This window comes from Eptatretus burgeri, chromosome 1 (genome assembly GCF_056783735.1).
Source record: "Eptatretus burgeri isolate ZD-2024b chromosome 1, Ebu_testis_v1, whole genome shotgun sequence".
In the NCBI taxonomy this organism is placed as follows: domain Eukaryota; kingdom Metazoa; phylum Chordata; class Myxini; order Myxiniformes; family Myxinidae; genus Eptatretus; species Eptatretus burgeri.
The window spans coordinates 23878596-23900118 of record NC_140961.1 but is presented as its reverse complement, the minus strand read 5'-3'; the positions used below and the strand labels follow the sequence as shown (position 1 = coordinate 23900118).

General features: G+C 43.0%; 2 protein-coding genes across 11 annotated transcripts in view; both read left to right on the top strand.

The window, feature by feature from the left end:
- The window catches only part of KCTD9 (potassium channel tetramerization domain containing 9), a 46180-nt gene extending 45301 nt beyond the window's left edge, over positions 1-879 (top strand). For all 5 annotated transcript variants that reach the window (XM_085875605.1, XM_085875595.1, XM_085875619.1 and 2 more), the window contains one exon: positions 313-879. In XM_085875605.1, the coding sequence (XP_085731731.1) occupies positions 313-429 (117 nt within the window). In that variant the 3' untranslated portion in view covers positions 430-879. The remainder of the gene's footprint in view (positions 1-312) is intronic.
- Positions 880-5045: 4166 nt separating this feature from the next.
- The window catches only part of LOC147034033 (tripartite motif-containing protein 54-like), a 74636-nt gene continuing 58158 nt past the window's right edge, over positions 5046-21523 (top strand). Inside the window, exons 1-3 of one of the 6 annotated variants that reach the window (XM_085875568.1) lie at positions 5046-6639; positions 8172-8359; positions 17745-17910. In XM_085875568.1, coding sequence (XP_085731694.1) covers positions 6484-6639; positions 8172-8359; positions 17745-17910 — 510 coding nt within the window. In that variant the 5' untranslated portion in view covers positions 5046-6483. Of the gene's footprint in view, positions 6640-6742; positions 6893-8171; positions 8360-17744; positions 17911-21523 lie in introns of those variants that run through there. The other 5 variants (XM_085875559.1, XM_085875552.1, XM_085875543.1 and 2 more) reach the window with 5 other exon arrangements.

Here is a 21523-nt window from a genome sequence, read left to right as displayed (position 1 = left end):
TCTTCTCAAAAACTACTGGCTATCGACAACGCAAAGGGCTGACTTGCTGCTGACACAATAACAATGTCAAACGCCACGTACAGTAGGGCATTTCGACGCCTGCTTTTGAGGGTTTTTACATGGAATTTGCAGAGGTGCACAGTGACTTTTGGGATGCCCTGTAGAAGCATGCAAAGTTGTAATAAATCAAAAAACGTGGTCAATGTTCCTTATAGTGCTGATGTTGGCTGGGTGGGGAGTGGTTCTCTCTAAAGGCTCGTTTGAATAATATTTTCCTTGCTCTCCATAAGTCATTTTTTTTTTCTTCTTCAGAATTGTGATCTCTCTGGTTGTGACCTCCAAGAAGCAAACTTGCGGGGTTCAAATGTCAAGGGCGCCATCTTTGAAGAAATGTTGACTCCACTCCACATGTCCCAAAGTGTTCGGTGATGAGCTCAACCATCTTAATTGGTCAAGACCAATCCAGCAGAAATTTATTTTGTCATGTTGCTTTCCCCTCAACTCATCTTTGGCAAGTACATTTCACTTCCTCCATTTAGTTCATTTTCCCTTTTTTTTTTTCCAAACTTTCCTTGCTCTTCACTCTTCTTTTCCCTTTCCCTCCTCCTTCTGCCCCTCACGCCCACATTATCGTTTTTTCTTGTCCGTGCTCCAACTTTCCTCTTTCAGTGTTGTTTGTTTCTTCTCCTTTTCTTCTATTTAATTTCCAGTCCCAATCACAGCTTTACATCCCTATTCAATGTGTCGGCATCTTCTCTGTTTTAGGCCTTGACTCACATTTACCTTTTTCCTCCCACTCTATCCTCTATGGCTGCATAAGAATAATGTTTTTTTTTATTTGCCTACTGATTGTCATGCAAATAAAGTTGCTGTAGATGACTTTGCTGTCATATTATGTCAAATTATTCAACCCACTTTACATGGCTTTCATGTAAAGGTCATCATCCTTTTGTATGCAGCTTGTGGCCTGGTTTGCATAATTGCTGGGAGTGTGGCTATGCTGCTGATGCAGTGCCCCTTGTTGGTTAGGGAATTTATAATGTGTTCAGGGTGCTAATGAATAATTGCCTACTCTTCACGAAGGTCGCCATGGGATTTTTAACACCCAACAATTACTGCCAGTAGATGGGACGCCCGGTTTAACATCCATCTGAGGGATGATACACACAATGATGAATCGCCCTGCATGTGAAACGCCGAGATGACAGTTTATAGATAGGTGAAGATTCCAATCCGGGTTAGACAGCGTAGAGGAGTGTACGTACCTTTTGACCATCCTGCCAGCCCAGGCAAAGGTAACAACATTTTTTTATCCCTCGACTGAGTGTTGACGAAGTCACTAGAGGCATTTTGTTTTCAGGTTGGCCGTCTATACGTACGTACGTACATGCGTCGGTCCATGCTAATTTTCTCTGCAACCGCTTATCCGATTGAGACAAAATTTACACCGTAGGTGCAACGACTCATGAATGTTTTCATGATAATTATGATGTCATAGGTCATGTGGTGTGGCAGCCATGTTGGAAAAAAGGAAAAAGTTTTGACCTCTGTATCTCCAAAAACACTCCATTGAAAAAAAATTGAGACTTGGCACTTGTCAAGTACTCCTCATGGGAAATGTGTGATTTTTTTTTTATGTCATTGGTAGCTTTGTTATGACGTCATAAATGCATACGACGAACGCTTTATCTGATCGGTATGAAAAATTTTGAGGGTCATCGAGGGCTAAGTTGTATGGGTCATCAGTTATGTGGTTCAATAAAAAAAAAATTAAAAATTGATGACGTCATTGGTCACGTGGTCCGGCAGCCATACCTTTTTTAAGAATAAACCTTAAAAAAAATCTCCAGAACGGCTTGACAGATCGAGGGGAAACTTCACATACATGTTACCCAAGCCTTGAGGATACCAGTATGTTCGCAAATAATTAATAGGTGACATGGTCTGACAGCCAGAATTATTTACTATTTTCAATCTGGGTTCAGGGATTTAAATCAAAGTTGGTACAAATATTTATAATGATGAAATAATGTGGGCGGAGGCATATCTGTCGACGTTGCGACGTCTAAGAGTGCCCTTCTAGTTTTATCTTGTTACTTTGGATCCCGTGATAACCTCATTTGATCCTATGATATCCTGCATTGCAATTTGGATTCTTTCAGCAATTTTATCATATCACCACCTCCAAAGATAATTAACTGAAATTTTAATTGATTCCACAATGTTTGCATTGTGAAAACTGCCAACATACTTATGCTGTTTGTAGGAATGTGTGAACTTTGCGAATGGGTGAGGGGAAGAATGAGAACGTTAGGGGAGGGGGAGTACAAAGAAGGAAGGCATCTGGGACGAACAAGCTCAAGCACAATAATTAAGAAGCTGAGAGAACAGGAAAGGAAAATTGGGGATTAACAGCAATTGACAAAAAGAAAGAAACAAACATGGAGTGAGAGCGGACAAAACACATTCATCTGGAATGAAAGGGTGTAAAAAAGATCATGAGTGAGGATGGGACAATTGACCTGAGATGGTGGTGAACAGCTGTATTTGAAGACCTGGAGGGAAGAATGAGATCGGACAACCTGAGGAAGTTTGTTCCACAGGTTTAGAAAAAAGAGGAACAACTGAGAAGCGATGAGCGGTCGTGCTGGAATTTGGAAGTTTCACCAGGAGTGGGTGACTGTCCGTTTCATGTTCGATTTAATGATGTGCTTTAACGAAACATCATTATTTAGAGTCCCATATTATAAGATAGGAGGTACAGCTGAATGAAAAGCGCTGATTGATCCCATGGGGAGCTAACGTTCCCATCCCATACATAATGCTTTGCTCTTTGTGCTTGGGACTGTCCACGGTGCTGAAATGGATAATAACACAAGAGACTGCCTTGCGACTGAACGAATGTCCGGGGAGATCATAGTGTCTGTCCTGTTGGTTCATACGTTAAGTAAGTATTCACAAAAGCGATCGCCCGGTCTTCTCCCAGTTTCACCAATCTTGCAGAGAGTGGACGCCATTCCATGGATCACATTAATGGAGATGCAGTCTAAGTGGTCCATGACTTGAATACTTATTTTGGATCCAGAGAGCAAAGTGGTCGGCTTGATTAACAGGCAGGTGTTACAGCAAACGCCATGAACTCTTGGACGTTCCTCATGGGAAGTCAGAGAGTTATAGTCCTTTAACCACTTCTCAGTTACTATGCTTGAAAGATGAGGCTGTTGTGGGAAAATTGAGGGAGTTTCAGGATTATTCTGCAGTAAAAGCTTGAAGTTCCACGAGATGTTCAAGTGTTGATGGGAGGAGGATCAATGTGAGCAGGATCCTTTCTTCATATTTTTTTTCTCTCTGAAGGTTGTAAAGCCTTTGTCTGTTGGTGTTACAGGCACATTCCAGTGCGCCGGCCACAATGGAGGTGGAACAGGCATGACCGATGAAGAACTTGACATCTTGTTTAATTTTGATTCAAACTCGGAATCGTCGTTGCATAAATGATGGACCCTGAGGAACTGGGGAAATATGCAAATTAACTTTTGTCGGCATGGATGCCAAAAATGCATCCCAGCTCTGGAAATCTTTTTATCAGTTTCATTGAGAAATATTTGTGCCAGTTTGACGGTTCCACCCCACATTTATTTGAGCACAACATAGAGGACTGTGTTGGTGCAGCATCCTGTAGTAAAAGGGATTTTGAACAATTTACCGACTTTGGCAATTCCTTCCAACCTGCCCTTGATTACATGTGGATGACTTCGACTACTTCTGTGACTTTTCTAGAATTTACTCCTTCAGGCAAAGACAGTGGACTTGCCCCCACTGTCTATTATAAACCTCCAGATTTACACACCTTCTGTTATTCATCCTCCCACCCTTATCACATCAAAAATCCAATTCTATATTTCCAGTTCCTCAGGCTCTGTCATCTGTGCATAGACCATTCCAACCCGACCCAGCTGTCATCTATAGCTCCGTAAAATGGGTTTACACATTGTAGGTAACAATCGAGAGCAATATTTTCTACCGCCATTAACCCTCACCCACCCCCAAGTCCACCTCTTTCCAAATTTCCAGTTTTTCCTTTATTAGAGTTTGCTTCAGTATCCATCTCGTCCACCCAGTGCATCCTCCTCCACCACTCTTTCTTCCCCACACCCTTTATTTGTCCAAGTCTCCCTCCATTTTGTCCCTCAACCCTGCTGTCAGAGTGCTATGTATGCTCTCTGCTTTTCCTTTTGCACTGTTACATCCTGATCCATTGTACAGTCTCGCTTCTCCATGAGCCTTGACTTTGTACACAAAGAAAAGCTGAATGAACCCTCCCCACTATGCAGCAAATGTCAAAATAAGAAGGCTATTTGGGATCCCTATCTCAGATGGACCCCTATGGCTATTCAGGATCCCCATTTCAGATGGACCCCTGTGGTTATTCAAGACCCCTATCTCAGATGTTCCCCTGTGATTATTCAAGACTTCAATCTCAGATGGACCACTGGTTATTCAGGACCCCTATCTCAGATGGACCCCTGTTGTTATTCAGGACCCCTATCTCAGATGGACCCTTGTGGTTTTTCAGGACCCCTATCTCAGATGGATCCCTGTAGCTATTCAGGACCCCCATCTCAGATGGACCCCTGTGGTTATTCAGGACTCCTATCTCAGATGGACCCCTGTGGCTATTCAGGACTCCTATCTCAGATGGACCCCTGTGGCTATTCAGAACCCTTATCTTAGATGGACCTCTGTGGCTATTCAGGACCCCTATCTCAGATGGACCTCTGTGGCTATTCAGGACCCCTATCTCAGATGGACCCCTGTGGCTATTCAGAACCCTTATCTTAGATGGACCTCTGTGGCTATTCAGGACCCCTATCTCAGATGGACCTCTGTGGCTATTCAGGACCCCTATCTCAGATGGACCCCTGTGGCTATTCAGGACCCCCCCCCCATCTCAGATGAACCCCTGTGGCTATTCAGGACCCCTATCTCAGAATTTAGTGACCTGATATGCAAATCATGTTCAAATTCCAAGTCAATCGGATGAAAATTGACGATTTTCGAAATGCCACCGAAGTTGTTGACCTTTGGCCGATGTTGACCTTTTGACCTCAAAAACAATAGGCTTCTTGCTTATGACCAACTCTACCATGTGAAGTTTCGTGACGATCAGTTTAAAATTGTGACCTGTCGGCGATTGACAGAGACAGACAGACACACAGAAAAACAGACTGGACCAACGTACTTGCGAATCTTCAATTTTCACAAATAACAAACACGGGTGAACACGTTACCTCCGTACACCTTCGGTAGCAGAGGCACCATTCGGTAATTCCCCTCCAAAACCCACCACCTTCACCAACACAACTCCACACAATGCAGAGGTTGTCACTCCAAACTGTAGTCGTCTTCCGAGTGAACCATCTGCTGTGTATTTCAGTACTGTGTATAATATAGCCTGGGGATGGTCTCCAGTTGGGCACACTCACCTTTACAGCTGCATCCAGCCTGGGTTTGAATCCCGACCAAGCTATAAACTGCCATCCTGGTGTTTCACGGGCAGGGTGATTCATCAAAGTGTAGGCCGTCACTCAGATGGACGTTAAGCTGGACGTTCTATCTGCCGCTATTAGTTGGACGTTAAAGATCCCACGGTGTCCTTCGTGAAGGGGAGGCGAACTATCGCCGGCACCCTGACCAAATTCCAAACTCCTGCTCTAACTATTGCTGAGAAGGCAATGGCAAACCACCCATTGTAACCCTTACCAAGAAACTGCTTCAGCATCACCGGCGCTCTGTACATCAGAGTATGGTAGCGACATCATGATGAGAATACAGTATATCGTCCCCCTGCTCTGCCATTAATGCAGACCTCCACTACTTCAAAAATAGCAGCAGTTCTGTTGCTCCCCAGAGTTTCGATGCAACTATCTTACCAACAACCAAACTGTAGTCGTAACTGGAAAAATCTCAGCATAGGTATTCCTAAGATGATGATGGCAAAGCAACCTTCCTCGAGTGACATAAACATGATGACTTCGACCGAACTTGAACATGTCAACAGTTGGTGAAACTTTTGCCCAGAAGTTATTTATGAAGATCAAGTTTTCCATTCTTCAGTAATATCTGGTCGTAGAAATCCCTAAAGATATACAATAGGTCATCCTGCGGCTAAGTTACAATGTCAGGGCACAGCCATGAAATATGAAGAAGGTCTTCGATCTTTTCTGGCCCGAGGAAGTCCATAATGAGAAGTTGTCCTGCCGTTACCCCAGCAACGCATGTGACGTTTGCCCAATGGAGAAGGGTCTGACATACTCAGCTGTCGGTGACGCTTCAGCAGTGCTCACGATGATAACATGGGGTTCGTGTTGTCCGGGCGAGGAAAACAGTAAAGTAGGCTCCGGCGATCCTTGACCGAGCCTCGAGAATCTTGGGAATCCCTTCCGTCCATCGTTTGTTTAACAACTTCATATTGAGTTTCCAGAGATGGAATTTGCGCCAAATTTCAGGGACGCACAAGCTATGGACAACCTGGAGAAACAGCTCACGTGTCCCATTTGCCTGGAGATGTTCAGTAAGCCCGTGGTGATACTACCGTGCCAGCACAACCTATGCCGAAAGTGTGCGAATGACATATTCCAGGTGAGCAGAAACGTCTCGGCATCGGTGTTCGTTCCATTGGCATCAATGGCCGCTTTGGATGCGGGGCACGGTATCGGTATGTGTGCCTTTATTTAGCTCAGCATGTGCCCGCACTGAGAGTAGCACGAGTGATAAGGCGAGTATAGTGCCCAAGGCACCGTGGAGCAGGTGACTGCTCCTCCGTGTCCCAATTTCGTGTGAGAAAGGCTCATGGAATATCTCTGACATGGAAATGAAATACCTGTACGCTACTGTAAGTTGTGTGTGTTGCGTTCACCCCTCCTGTCAAACAATGTGGCGCAATATTGGAGGGGCAGGTGCGTAAGCAGCGCGCGCACACACACACACACACACACACACACACACACACACACACACACACACACACACACACACACACACACACACACACACACACACACACACACACACACACACACACACACACAGAGTCACATAGTCACACACACACAATCAAACACACACAGTCACACGTGCACATACACAGTCACAAACAGACAGACACACACACACACACACACACACACACACACACACACACACAATTTTCCATGAAATTACTTGAAATTATTTATTTAAGTGCGATTGACACTTTCGTACGATAATGACATCACATTGTAAAATGACGGCACAAAATACAATACGAGTTGGTTATCACTTCCTTGTGAGTGTTTGTCACACTGTTTGCCGAATGTATTCCGCTTGCTTCGCTTCTCAATATCTGGGCTGGCAGGGTGGCCCAGGCCCTATATCGACTGCCTGTAGATACACACATTGGCAGGGTGGCCCAGGCCCTATATCGACTGCCTGGAGATACACACATTGGCAGGGTAGCCCAGACCCTATATCGACTGCTTAGATATACACACTCACCTCGAAGCTGTGTAGCCTGAGTTTGAATCCAGCTATAAACTGTCTTCCTGGTGTTTTGCATGCAAGGCAAGGAATCAATGCGTGTGCCATCCCTTCCCTCGGGTGGATGTTCAACTGGGCGTCCATTCTGCGAACATTAGTAGTTGGACCTTATGTATCTCACAATCTTCTTCACGAGGAGACAGCTAGCTATCGCCGGCACCCTGAACAAATTACAAATTCTTGTACTCTCAGTTGAGGATCCTGCGTCGGAGTGGCAACCCATCCAGGTTTGTATCTCCAAGGGAATGAATCTGTCTCAGCAGCATTTTGCCCCCAATGACACGACGAGGACAAACAAGCTCTTGTACCAAATAATAAAAAAGTAAACTCTCCAAAGTAACATTTGTAGGTTTACCTGCTATGTAGAAAATCAATAAATCAGATCACCCACTGTTCCTATCGCCCTGAGCTCCGAACATATCTCTTCAAGACACGCGGCTCGATCTTAATCCATTTGAGTTTTTCTTCTTCTTCTAATATTCAAGGTTAATAATATTTTTTTGTAGAGTTTTAAAAATGAATATTATGGTATTTCTGAGATGGAGTAAATTTACCTTTCAAGCATTTGTTTTTTTTTCTTCTCTCTTTCTGACAAGGCTTCCAACCCCTTCTGGCAGTCTCGGGGCACAAGTGTTGGCTCAGGTGGGCGCTTCCGATGCCCATCCTGTCGACACGAGGTCGTGCTCGATCGGCATGGTGTCTATGGTCTGCAACGAAACCTGCTCGTCGAGAACATCATTGACATCTACAAGCAGGAATCAACCAACAAGTACGCCGGTCAAAGGTCTCTTTGCGAGTTCCTGTAGCTTATATTGTTTGTGGTTGTTATAAGGATTCGTGCAAAATGTCACCCATCTAACACCATCCGTTCCGTGAAGCATGGTGGTGGCAGCATCATGCTATGGTGATGCTTTTCAGCAGCAAGGACATGGAGACTTGTCAGGATAGAGGGAACAATGAACGGAGCCAAACACAGGAAAATCCATGAGGAAAACCTGCTTCAGAGTGCAAAAGACCTGAGACTGCGGCAAAGATTTTTGTTCCAAGAGGACAATGACCCAAAGCATACAGCCAAAGCAACACTGGAATGGCTTCAGAACAAGAATGTGAAAGTCTTTGAGTGGTCCAGCCAAAGCCCAGACTTGAATCCCATTGAGAATCTGTGGAAAGACTTGAAGATTGCTGTTCTCTGACACTCCCCATCCAACTTGACAGAGCTTGGGAAAATCTGCAAGGACGAATGGGAGAAAATCCCCAAATCCAGATGTACAAAGCTGATACAGACGTATCCAAGAAGGCTCGAAGCTGTAATCGCTGCCAAAGGCGCTTTTACTAAGTATTGACTCAGGGGGTTGAATACTAGTGTAAATTAGATCTTTCTGCATTTCGTTTTTGATAAATTTGTAAAAATTTCAAAAAACATGTTTTCACTTTGTCATTACGGGTTATTTTGTGGAGATCGGTGACAATTTAAAAAAAAAATTTAATCCATTGTAAATTCAGGCTGTAACACAACAAAATGTGACAAAAGACGAGGACTGTGAATACTTTCTGAAGGCTCATTCATTTTGTCCTTATCACACACCCAACCTGTCCACAGAGTTTCGTCCAAATCCATTCTTGTAGTTTTGAGATATCATGCAATATTGTTTTTAGCCCCATCTCTCAGTGGTGAAAAATCACTTATAAAATTAAAAAATTCTCGTATCCGGATCTGGATTCGGATCTTCACCAAAATCATATTAATTCATCCTTGTTGCACACCCAAACGGTCCACCATGTTTCGTGAGAATCCGTCCACAACTTTTTGAGATAAAATGCTACATATCATTTTGGCGCTATCCCAATGGTAAATAATCACTTGAAAAAAATTTAATTCCAGTATCTGGATCCAGATTTGGATTTTCACCACAATTGAATCGATTTGTCTGTATCACAAACCCAATCTGTCCACTAAGTTCCATCCGAATTCATCCATAACCTTTTAAGATATGCTACAGTGCCGAAAGAAAGAAAGTCCACACCCCCTTTCAAAATTTATAGCCTGGAATTAAATTGCATTAAATCAGCTTTTTCCACCTTTATTTACACATTGTAACCCACAACTTCCAAGTGAAAAACAAATTCTACAAATTTCAGAAAATTAATTAAAAATACAAAACTAGAATATCTTGGTTGGATAAGTGTCCACCTCCCCCCCCCCCTTATAATAGCAATTGTAAAGAAGAAAAAGAGCAGTGAGAGATTGTATACCCCCACCAGGACTTGTTTTGTGTGGTGTTTGTGTACTGATGTGTTACGTAATTAATAAAAGACATAACTAAAACTGCCACTTTATAACTGCGAACTAATGACTGGGTACCAAGACATCCCGCTTTGATGTAACCCCGCTTTGCTCGGACACCTGACCCTGACCCATTACGTTTATAATTATTCAATTTAATTTAGAATGGGATTAAAATAAATTAAATTCAAATGAAGTGGAAGACCAAATCGGAACAGTCCTCCATTGGAGTAATCAGAAGGAACCCAAACAAGCAAAAAGATTAGATGAAATCATCAGGAGGAACACGCATAGGATTACATTTCAGCTGCTACTTCTCTACCCTCCAATCCACCCAGGCACAGTCAAATGAGACTTATTCAAAGAAAAAAAAAGATGTATATGTATATATATATATATATATATATATATATATATATATATATATATATATATATATATATATATATATATATATATATCTCTGTCGAATCACGTGACCGATGACGTCATCAATTTTTTTCTGTGGACCGTTTTATCTCTCGATTACCCTCAAAATTTTTCATACTGATCAGATGTAGCGTTCTACACATGCAATTATGACATCATGACAAAGGCACCTATGATGTCATAAAAAAAATCACACTTATTCCCCTTGAGTATTTGCCCTGTGCCAAATTTCGGAATTTTTTTCTTGGTGCGGTTTCAGACACAGAGGTCCAATTTTTTTTCTTTTTACAACATGGCTACCACACAATGTGACCTACGACGTCATAATCATCAATAAAACATTCTACATGAGTAGTCGCTCCTATGGTGAAAATTTCTTCTCAATCCGACAAACTATTGTGGAGAAAAACACCAAAGTTCTGTGCGGACAAACAAACAAACATGAAAATGACGTCGTGCAGAGCACGATACTTGCGAAATCCACCCTCCTCTCCGAAGGTTGCTGTAGTTACATCAAATTATCCATTTCATTAAGATTAAAATTAACAATCTTAGTCAAAGCTCAGGCCAATCGGATGAAAATTGATTATTTTCTCAGATTGAAATTGATGCTTTTAGAAGTTTGACCTTGAATTGACCTTTAACATTTTGACCTCAAAAATAGTTGGTTTCCAAATTCAGTGATGGACTGTGCAAATCCTGTTCAACTTTCAAGTTAATAGGATGTAAATTGATCATTTTTCTCCATCCATTTTCCCTTATATCCTTGAGTTTTGATTTTGGAAGTTTGACCTTGAGTTAACCTTTGACGTTTTGACATCCTCTCGTTGGTTTCCCAATTCAGCGACGCAATTTGCAAATCCTGTTCAACTTTCAAGTTAATAGGATGTAAATTGATCATTTTTCTCCATCCATTTTCCCTTATATCCTTGAGTTTTGATTTTGGAAGTTTGACCTTGAGTTAACCTTTGACGTTTTGACATCCTCTCATTGGTTTCCCAATTCAGCGACGCAATTTGCAAATCCTGTTCAACTTTCAAGTCAATTGGATGAAAAATGACGATTTTAGAAATTTGACCTTTGACCTCAAAATCAATGGACTTCTCAGTTGAGACTATCTCGACAACTTGTAAAGTTTTATGAGGATCGGTTTAGAATTGTGACCTGCAGGCGATTGCCAAGCAAACAGACAGACAGAACAACAAAATCGACTGACCAATATACTTGAAAAATCTTCGATTTTGCAAGTAACAAACAAATGACCCGTATCTTGCCAAAAGGTGACCACATGTGACTTCTTTAAGGTCACACTGAGGTGAACAGAGCTGCTATCCACCAGGAGCGACTCCTTGAGGAATATCTGCCTACGAGAGATTCCGATGAGAATTGTTCTACAGAGTAACCATGAAAAATATGCGTTTGCCTCATAACGTCACCAAATGACGTCATAATGTCTCAAGCTTGACATATCTAGAAAGCACTCATCGAGGTGTTCATTTTGAGGTACTACACGATATGGTTCTTAAAACTTGAAAATTTGACCTTGGGGTCAAATATGTTTGACCTCAGGCGCTAACCATGAACGTCAAGGCCAATTGCCACCAAAAACTAATCAGCTGAGCGCCAGACCATGAACTATATTCCCATGAAGTTTGAAGACGATCCAATAAAGATTTCTCAAAAAATAAGGGTTTCGTTGACTCCCCTGATTTGCGACAAAGTGACCTTGACCTTTGACCTTGACCTTCAAAATTTTATGTGCTGAAAGGGACCTCCATAGGCCTCTGATATGCGAAGTTACAAAAAATTTCCAATGATAACTGTGCTCTGCAGAATTTTTTATACGTGATTACAGACAAAAACAAAAAAAAACAAGCTGACTAACATATCTTGCAAAAACTTCGTTTTGGCAAGATAACAAACAGACCGAAATAGAATACCCTCTCCTGTGGTGAGGGTAATTTGCTCATGTGTAACCAATCACCTTCACAATCACACACCAAGTTAATTGGCCTCCACCTGTGTTAACTTGTAGTGATTCTGATTGTTTCAAAATAAAATCAGCTGTTCTTGTGGGTTTCCTCTGTTGGGTAGTGCATTTCACAGCAAAGACTCAACCATGAGCACCAAGGAGCTTTCAAAAGACCTCCAGGATAAAGTGGAAAGGCACAGATCAGGGAATGGGAATAAAAATATTTTGAAGGTCTTGAATATCCCTTGGAGCACAGCCAAGACAATCATTAAGAAGTGGAAGGCACATGGTACCACGAAGATCCTGCTGAGATCAGGCCGTCCCTCCAAACTGGATGACCAAGCAAGGAGGAGACTGATCAAAGAGGCCACCAAGATGCCAATGGCAACTTTGAAAGAGCTACATGTCTTTATGATAAAGACTGGTCACTGTGTGCATGTGACAACAATATCCCAAACACTCCACAAGTCTGGCCTGCACGGTAGGGTGGCAAGAAGGAAGCCCACCTTGAGTCCTGTTTGAGTTATGCAAAAAAAACCACTGGAGATTCTGAAGCCAATGTGGCAAAACGTTTTATTGTCTGAAGAAACCAAGATGGAACTTTTGGCCTAAATGCAAAATGTTACATTTGGCACAAATCCAACACAGCACATCACCCAAAGAACACCATCCCTACTGTGAAGCATGGTGGTGGCAGCATCATGTTATGGGGATGTTTCTTATCAGCAGGGACTGTAGTGGGGCGGCTTAGCCCAAATATTCAAAAGAATTGTGCATTTTATGATACAAGTACTAAATTTGGCACAAATGTACATTAATATATTGCGAACATTTTCAGATATTGGGCCACTTGAAATTCTCTCTTTATGTCCGCCATATTGGATTTCAAAATGGCCGCCACTTGAAATCTACATTTGCTATTATCTCTGGACGTAATGCAGCTATTGACTTGATTCTGGTTTCTAAATGTATGTTTTTGGGGGCAAGGAATCCAATGGTACCATTTTCAACTTAATATTATCTATCACAGTCTGTTATATAATTTTATTTGGAAATTATCTAGGCAAATATTGGATTCAACACAATACTTTGAAAAGAATGTCTTAGTTCTGTAAATATAAATAAATTAAAAAAAACTATACTAAATCACTAGTAACAACTCAGACAAGCTCATATATACTGGCAGTCTAAAATATAAATTCATATCCCATTAGGAAACAAAGTGACCCATTAATTTGTGTTTTTTCATATGCATATTTTATGTAACATTACATTCATATTGTCAATAAATACCAAACATCCATAATCCCCTTTTCCTCGACCCTTGAAGCCATCTTTTGTGTTTCTCGAGTACAGAAATTTCTTGTATAGGCTTCCATCTGTCTTGTTTCCTTAACAATGCACTGTAGCATGTCTTTAACAATGTTTACAAACATGACTCCACTACATGTCTTTAATCACAGCCCTGACCCAAATAATGAGTAGAGAGGGTGCATGTGTGTTGACCCACATCAACTGTGTTCTTTGTGTGTGGCTGTGTTTAAATCACCTTGTGACTCCACATAAATGAGTTAATTACATACAATCTGGGCTCAGTAGACAACATTCTGTGGTCAGCAATGAAGACAAGAGTCTGAATTACATGTATGCAAAAGACCTTGTGAACCAGTGAAGCAAATACACGTGTAAGCATGAATTAAATCTAGGGCATGATATAATTTCCATGATGTTTACCTCTACACTCAATGGTGGAAGGAGGTAATGTTTTGATCCCAGCTTGTCTGTATGTCTGTTTGTCTGTTAGTCCACAAAATTCCAGGCAAAGCTTTTAGTAGTGGTAGTTATAGTGGTAGTGGTGATAACAAATTGTTATATCGAACTGAACTTATATTATTATTATATGCAGAAAATAACTTCATTTCTATATGCCCTGCAGTGGACAGGTTAATTGGTTTATGCACTGAAGGGGTCACCCTGGTGTGCACTGCTGTGTTCTGCCTCACTGAGTTGTTCAGGTATGATGTACTCAGCACAAGCTTACCTGATACACATGTGTGCTGGCGAAAACCACTTGTCTGGTGGGCACGACAGAGGCAGGTTGTCTAATAGCCAACCTGGTCTTACTTTTTTGGGGTTTATCTGAAATTCTTACGATAAGGCTTTAAATTAGAAATGTTTTATATAAAGTCGTATTTTGAGTGAAGTGTGTATTCCACACTGACAGTTTTGACATGTTCTGAATCTAACACGAAGGCTGTAATTAAAAGAACGGGGTATGTCTGGAAAATTTAATGTCCAACCTAATAAGAGTTTAGACTGATTTATATTTAAATCTTGGCTGTGTAAATACCCTTCACAGGCACAGGAGTTGCAAGCAGAAGACAAACTGTGGCTGGCATTCGGAACAGGCCAGAGTTTCCGATACCTAGCAGCACACGAAATAGCAGCTGGATTGGGACGAGAGAAGGCTCGTGCACTGCCAATGTTCCACGCTCTAACTGGATGCGACACTGTGTCTAGTTTTCATAGACATGGCAAGAAGACTGCGTGGGCAGTCTGGACGGTACTGCCAGAACTCACTGAGGCGCTGCTGCTGCTGTGCTCTGCACCTCGTGACATACCAGACGATGCAATGCGCATCATCGAGAGGTTCGTGATCCTGTTGTATGATCGAACCAGCAAATGCACAGACATTGACAAGGCCAGGAGGAAACTCTTCGCAAGGAAGAACAATGTGCAGCTCATCCCTCCAACGAAGGCAGCTCTGGAGGAACATGTCAAGAGGGCAGTGTATCAAGGTGTACATGTGTGGGGTCAGATACTGCTGCCAGCACCAGAGCTCCCTCCACCAACCAACTGGGGTTGGTCAAGGACTGGCGAAGGACAGTACACACCTTACTGGACCAGGCTAACTGAGGCAGTTCACAGCTGCATTTAGCTGGTTTCTTGCAAGTGCAAGAAAGGGTGTGTGAGGCGCTGCAAGTGCAAAAAGGCTGCCCTTCAGTGCACAGCCCTCTGTGTGTGTGAAGGGGACTGCACATGATGATGAGTCAACAACATACATGTACTTGTGGCAATGCTGAACTTGTTAACATGACACTGTTTATGTACACGTATCTTCAGTACCGGTATATACCTAGCCTCAGATACCAGTACACCTAGCCTCAAATACTAGACCATGTAGCATGTCAGTATTATACCTAAGACATTTACAGAACTAAGACATTCTTTTCAAAGTATTGTGTTGAATCCAATATTTGCCAAGATAATTTCCAAATAAAATTATATAACAGACTGTGATAGATAATATTAAGTTGAAAATGGTACCATTGGATTCCTTGCCCCCAAAAACGTACATTTAGATACCAGAATCAAGTCAATAGCTGCATTACGTCCAGAGATAATAGCAAATGTAGATTTAAAGTGGCGGCCATTTTAAAATCCAATCTGGCGGACATAAAGATAGAATTTCAAGTGGCCCAATATCTGAAAATGTTCGCAACATATTAATGTACATTTGTGCCAAATTTGGTGCTTGTATCACAAAATGCACAACAGGTTTGCTATGCTGCTACACTATGGGGCACTTGTCAGGATAGAAGGGAACATGGATGGAGCAAAATACAGAAAAATCCTCGAGGAAAACCTGCTGCCCCATGCAAGAAAGCTGAAATTGGGATGGAACTTCACCTTTCAGCATGACAACGACCTGAAGCACACAGCCAAATCTACATTGGAGTGGCTAAGGAACAAAAAGATAAATGTCCTTGAGCGTCCCAGTCAGAGCCCCCAGTCCAAGATATTCTAGTTTTGTATTTTTAATTAATTTTCTAAAATATGTAAAAAAAAATTTCCCTTGGAAGTTGTGGGTTACGATGTGGAAAAAGTCTGATTTAATGCAATTTAATTCCAGGCTGTAGGGCAACAAAAGGAGGAAAATTTGAAGGGGGGGGTGTAGACTTTATATATAGGCACTGTATTCAATGCATTGAATGAATGCAAAAAAATAATGAACATTATAATGTGGATGCATTCAAGATATTGAGTAGAGGACGAAGTTTCACGCATCTCCGAATACTATAAGCGACATTTATCTATTCCACGGACCCCACGTTATGTCAGCAAAAAGAGTTTGTCCACTCGCTTTGCTTATTTGTGCAAAGAAGAAGAGGAACACCAACTCGTCTCATGATCACAGATGGTGAGGAAGAAGACTCTACAGCAGCCTCAGCGGCTCCGCTTCAGACTCTGCAAACCTCCAATTGGAGAGCTGAACACTGAACAGGATCCTCCCACCTCCACCATTGGGAGGTGGTGCCGCATCACTATCTCTTAATGGTGAAGAATCACTTAAATGACTCTCATATCGAGATCCGGATCCTGAACAAAAATGTGTTGCTGTCTTTGGCCGGTCACGTACATACAAAGATAATTTCAAAAAGATTGCTTGAAAGCTGTGGACAAAAATTGTGTAACAGACAGACAGACAGATAGACAGACAAACAGACACTACATACCAACATACTTGGCAAAATGATGTCGCCAAGTAATAATCCAGGACAAAAAATGTGGCCTTCTCGGCACAAGTAGAGAGCTTGGCTAGAAAAGTAAGAAGCCCAACTGCGTCGAATGCCCGACATCTACCTTGTTTGATTGAGGGCCTCCATCGGTTGTTGGGAGAGGAGCAGAAGCGTGTCCAGTGCTGAGTGACCGGGACAGAATCTAAACTGATAATCGGAGATCGTTCAGTTTGAAAGCAAGAAAGGTTTGACGATGGAAGCAATTTGACGGATTCCATGTCTCTACTTGTAATTTGAAACAAACTCACTGGCCCATACATGGTAGGGTCTGTTTTTGTAGCCTCTATTTGTTATTCTAGACGTTCGATTCCAATCCAAGTGCTCAGTTTATTTTATTCTCACGTGTCACTGCTGACAATTTTACAATTTATCAAAAAAAAAAAATAATGAAGCTATGACGACTACTTTCATATGCAGCAAAGGGTTGTGGAGTAGCATCAATGGCTGAGGGGGCCACTGGAGCATTGTCCTCTGTAGGTTAAGGCAGGAATTTGGAATATGTTCATGGTGTTGGCAATAGTTCAGCTACTCTTCACAAAGGACACCGTGAGATCTTTAACATCTACCAACTAATGCCAGCAGACGGGACACCTGTTTCACATCCATTTGAGGGACCACACACACATTGATGAATCGCCCTGTCCGTGAAACACCAGGATGACAGTTTATAGCCGGGTCAGGATTCAAACCCAGGTTAGACAGCTTCGAGGTGAGTATGTGTACCTCCGGGGCATCCTATCAGCTCAATGAAGTGATGAAATGTACAAAACAAAAATGAGTTTGGTTTGGAGAATTCCCTTGCAGAATGCGTGGTGAACGTGCTTAATGCTACATCAATGCGACAGAGTACTGAAGTGAAGGTCTATCAGATGTACTAATATTGTTTTGGGGTCACTCCCATTAGACCGCTAAAGAAAGCCGAGCAGCCCTTATGCGAGGAGCATGAGGAGGAGAAGATAAATATCTACTGTGTGACATGTGAGACACCCACCTGTTCTATGTGCAAAGTATTTGGAGCTCACAAGGACTGCGAGGTGGCACCACTTGGCAAGATTTACAAGACACAGAAGGTTTGTTTACTCCACACTGAAGAGTTGTCATCGCGAATTCAATCCTTTTCACTGTGAAGTTGTAATGTGCACAACACCGCTGTTACAACAACAGATGTACACAACACCGCTGTTACAACAACAGATGTACATAATACCGCTGCTTCAACAACAGATGTACACAACACCACTGCTTCAACAACAGATGTACACAACACTGCTGTTACAACAACAGATGTACACAACACCGCTGTAACAACAACAGATGTACACAACACCGCTGTTACAACAACAGATGTACACAACACCGCTGTTACAACAACAGATGTACACAACACCGCTGTTACAACAACAGATGTACATAACACCACTGATTCAGCAACAGATGCACACAAAACCGCTGCTTCAACAACAGATGTACATAACACCGCTGATTCAACAACAGATTTAAAAAAATTCCATAACCTTGCTGATGATCGGGAGAAGGCTGATTGGTCTGTAGTTGCAGGGATCTGTTTTTGCACCATTTTTATGCAGGGCAGTGATGTTTGCTGATTTCCAAGCAGATGGCAGATGACCTTGGGCAAATGAGAGGGTGAATAGAACAGAGAGAGGGTGAGCAAGAGCAGAGGAGCAGGTTTTTAGGACACGTGGGCTGATACCGTCTGGACCGGTTGCAGAATCTGAGTCGAGGTTTGACAGCAAGCTCTCCACCTTGTCAGGAGAAAAGGACACAGAGTCCAGGGACAGTTGGGTGCGACTGGGTAAGGTGGGTACAGAAAGCGATGGGATTTGGACACAAGATTTTGATGCAGACGCCAAGCTTAGACATTCAGCCTTTTCACGTGCGGTATCAGCAGTGCGGCCATTTGAGGTAAGTGAGGGGATGGAGGGGGAACATACACCAGAAACAGATTTGATTAGACGCCACCAGGATTTGCAGGAGGGAGAGAGGTTTGAGAGTTCAGATTTGAGCTTCGATAGGTGTTGTTTTCTGGCTCTCCTGAGGGTAGATACACATTTGTTCCGAGCTTTATGGAAGGAACTGAAATTACCCTCAGTTGGGTTTGCTTTCCATGAGGCAAAGGCAAGTTGTTTCAGGACAACTGCCTCACCACGAGTTTCAGTGAACCATGGGCGGGAGGAAGGGTAGGACAACTGAAGACGAGAGGGGATGAATCTGTGCATGAGGGAGAGCAAGTTTCTTTGAAAGAATTCCCAGGATGAGTTGATGTTGGAGAAAGTAGCGATGGGAGACCAGTCTAGAAGTTTGAGGGCTGCGTGGAGACCCTGCCAGTCGGCTTGAGTGAAATGCCAAACTCGACGGCGGTGAGGTGGTTCTCTGATAACAGCCAGAGAGATGTCCACTTTGACAAGGACGTGGTCAGAAGAACCGATTGGAGCGGAGGAAGAGCAGCAGATATTTTCAGGGTAATTTGTCAAAATCAGATCCAGAAGAGATGGAGTACCATTGGCTGACATCTGGGTCAGAAAATTGGCCAATTGAGTCAGTCCCAATGAGTCTCAGAAAGCTTTTGCTGAGGTGCCATGACAGGTGAGAGAGGTACCCACACCTAGCCAACTGGCATGATGACAATTGAAGTCACCACATATGAGGAAGAGAGAGTATCGATGAGAAGATAGAAGTTGGTCCATGTTTTCGGATAGTGAGGTGTAGATGGAGTCATCACTGTTTGGTGGACGGTACCGTACACATATAAACATGAGGTGGGAGTGGTGGGGAAGCCATAGCCAGAGGTATTCCTGGGGGTGTGGGGGAGTGAGGGCAGTGCATGGAGAGTGAGGAACAGAGTCTTTGATGAGGAGAGCAACTCCTCCACCAGGACGAGGCTCAGGTCTGTCATGCCGGAGGACGGAGTAACCAGGGAGAGATACTTGGGAGTCAGACACATCTTAGGGGAGGAAAGTTTCTGTTAGGCAGATTATGTCTGGTTTGTCAGTGGCAACCTGTATGGAAAGATCTGAAAGGTTTGAGAGAAGGCCCCGGATATTTGAGGTCCACAGTGTTTATGAAGAGGGAGGGGAGGAGGCTTTGGGTGGGGGGGGTGGGGGGAGGGGAGGGTAGGACAAGGGAGGAGGGAGTGAGGTAAGGAGAGTTGTTGAAAGAGTGTGGGGGATCGCAGAATAGCTCGTGGAGAGGGCCGGATGAGGAGGACAAAAGTCTCTGTGGTGCTGGGGGAGAGGGGGGCAGGAGAGGGGGCAGAAGGCAGTTGAGGATTTGAGGAGGTGGAGTGAAGAGATGGAGGTGAGAGGACAGAGGAACGAGGCAGCTTTGTGGATGAGAGTGGGGGCAACTTTGAGAACGGTGAGTGGGGAGGGTTGAGGGAGAAAGGTGAGTGGGGAGGGTTGAGGGAGAAAGGTGAGTGGGGAGGGTTGAGGTAGAAAGGTGAGTGGGGAGGGTTGAGGGAGAAAGGTGAGTGGGGAGGGTTGAGGGAGAAAAGTGAGTGGAGAGGGTTGAGGGAGAAAGGTGAGTGGGGAGAGTTGAAGGAGAAAAGTGAGTGGGGAGGGTTGAGGGAGAAAGGTGAGTGGGGAGGGTTGAGGGAGAAAAGTGAGTGGGGAGGGTTGAGGGAGAAAGGTGAGTGGGGAGGGTTGAGGGAGAAAGGTGAGGGGGTACTTTTTGAGAAATGTGAGAGGGAGGGTTGGAGGGAGAAGAGTGTGATGGTTGCTTTGAGAGGGAGGGGTGAGAGAGGTAAGTTGGCACTGAAGTTGGAAAAAAAGAATGGTTGATGGAAAGTGAACATTCATAGCAAACTGGGGGGTTTTTTAATTTTTAGGTCAGAGATGCGATTTAACACAATTCTTGATGGATGCAATAAAGGCGAATCCAGAGAATGGAGAGAGGAAATGATGTAACAGTTGAATTTTTTTCGGCAAGGTATGAAGGAGAGGTCGAATTGAGAGCAGTCTGTTTAAATAGTAGAAGAGTAGTGCATTATGATACAGTAATGAGTACCACACGTGTGAAAGAGGAAGACGAAGCATAAGAGATCGTTTTTATTATTATTATTATTATTATTGTCATGATTATTATTATTGTTCAAGAGAGTTTTCATCAGATTAGGTAATGGAAATGTTGTAGAAAAAAATCGTGAGGTGAATGGTGAATTTGGATCGGTAAACGCAGGGGGTGTAAACAGATCACGTGGTTACGGGAGAAGCACGTGGCTATGGGAGGTGTATCGGCAAAAGTGAATTTATTAATTTATTTATTTTAAATAAGGATTGCGTAACATTCGGAAAAGGGAAGGTTGAAGTAAAATCGTGGAGGTGTGTGGTGAATTTGGAACTGTAAACGCAGAGTGAAGCTGCTGGGTCGATGAAACGTATCAGGAAGAGGGTGGAGAGAGACAAGTGGTTACAGGAGGTGTATAAATCGAAAGGATACAAGGAAAATTATTAATTTTTGGTGTATTTTTGAAGAATAGGTAAAGGCCCTGTCACACCTTGACGATTTAGTCAGCATATGCCTGACATATGCAAAATTTGGCTAAAACGCTGGCACACGTCGAATACATTATAGGTAAGTTTGTATACGTTAAGAGCACGCTGGCATACGTCGTAGTACGTTGGCATACGTCGTACTATGCTGGCATATGTCGAATACGTTATGGGT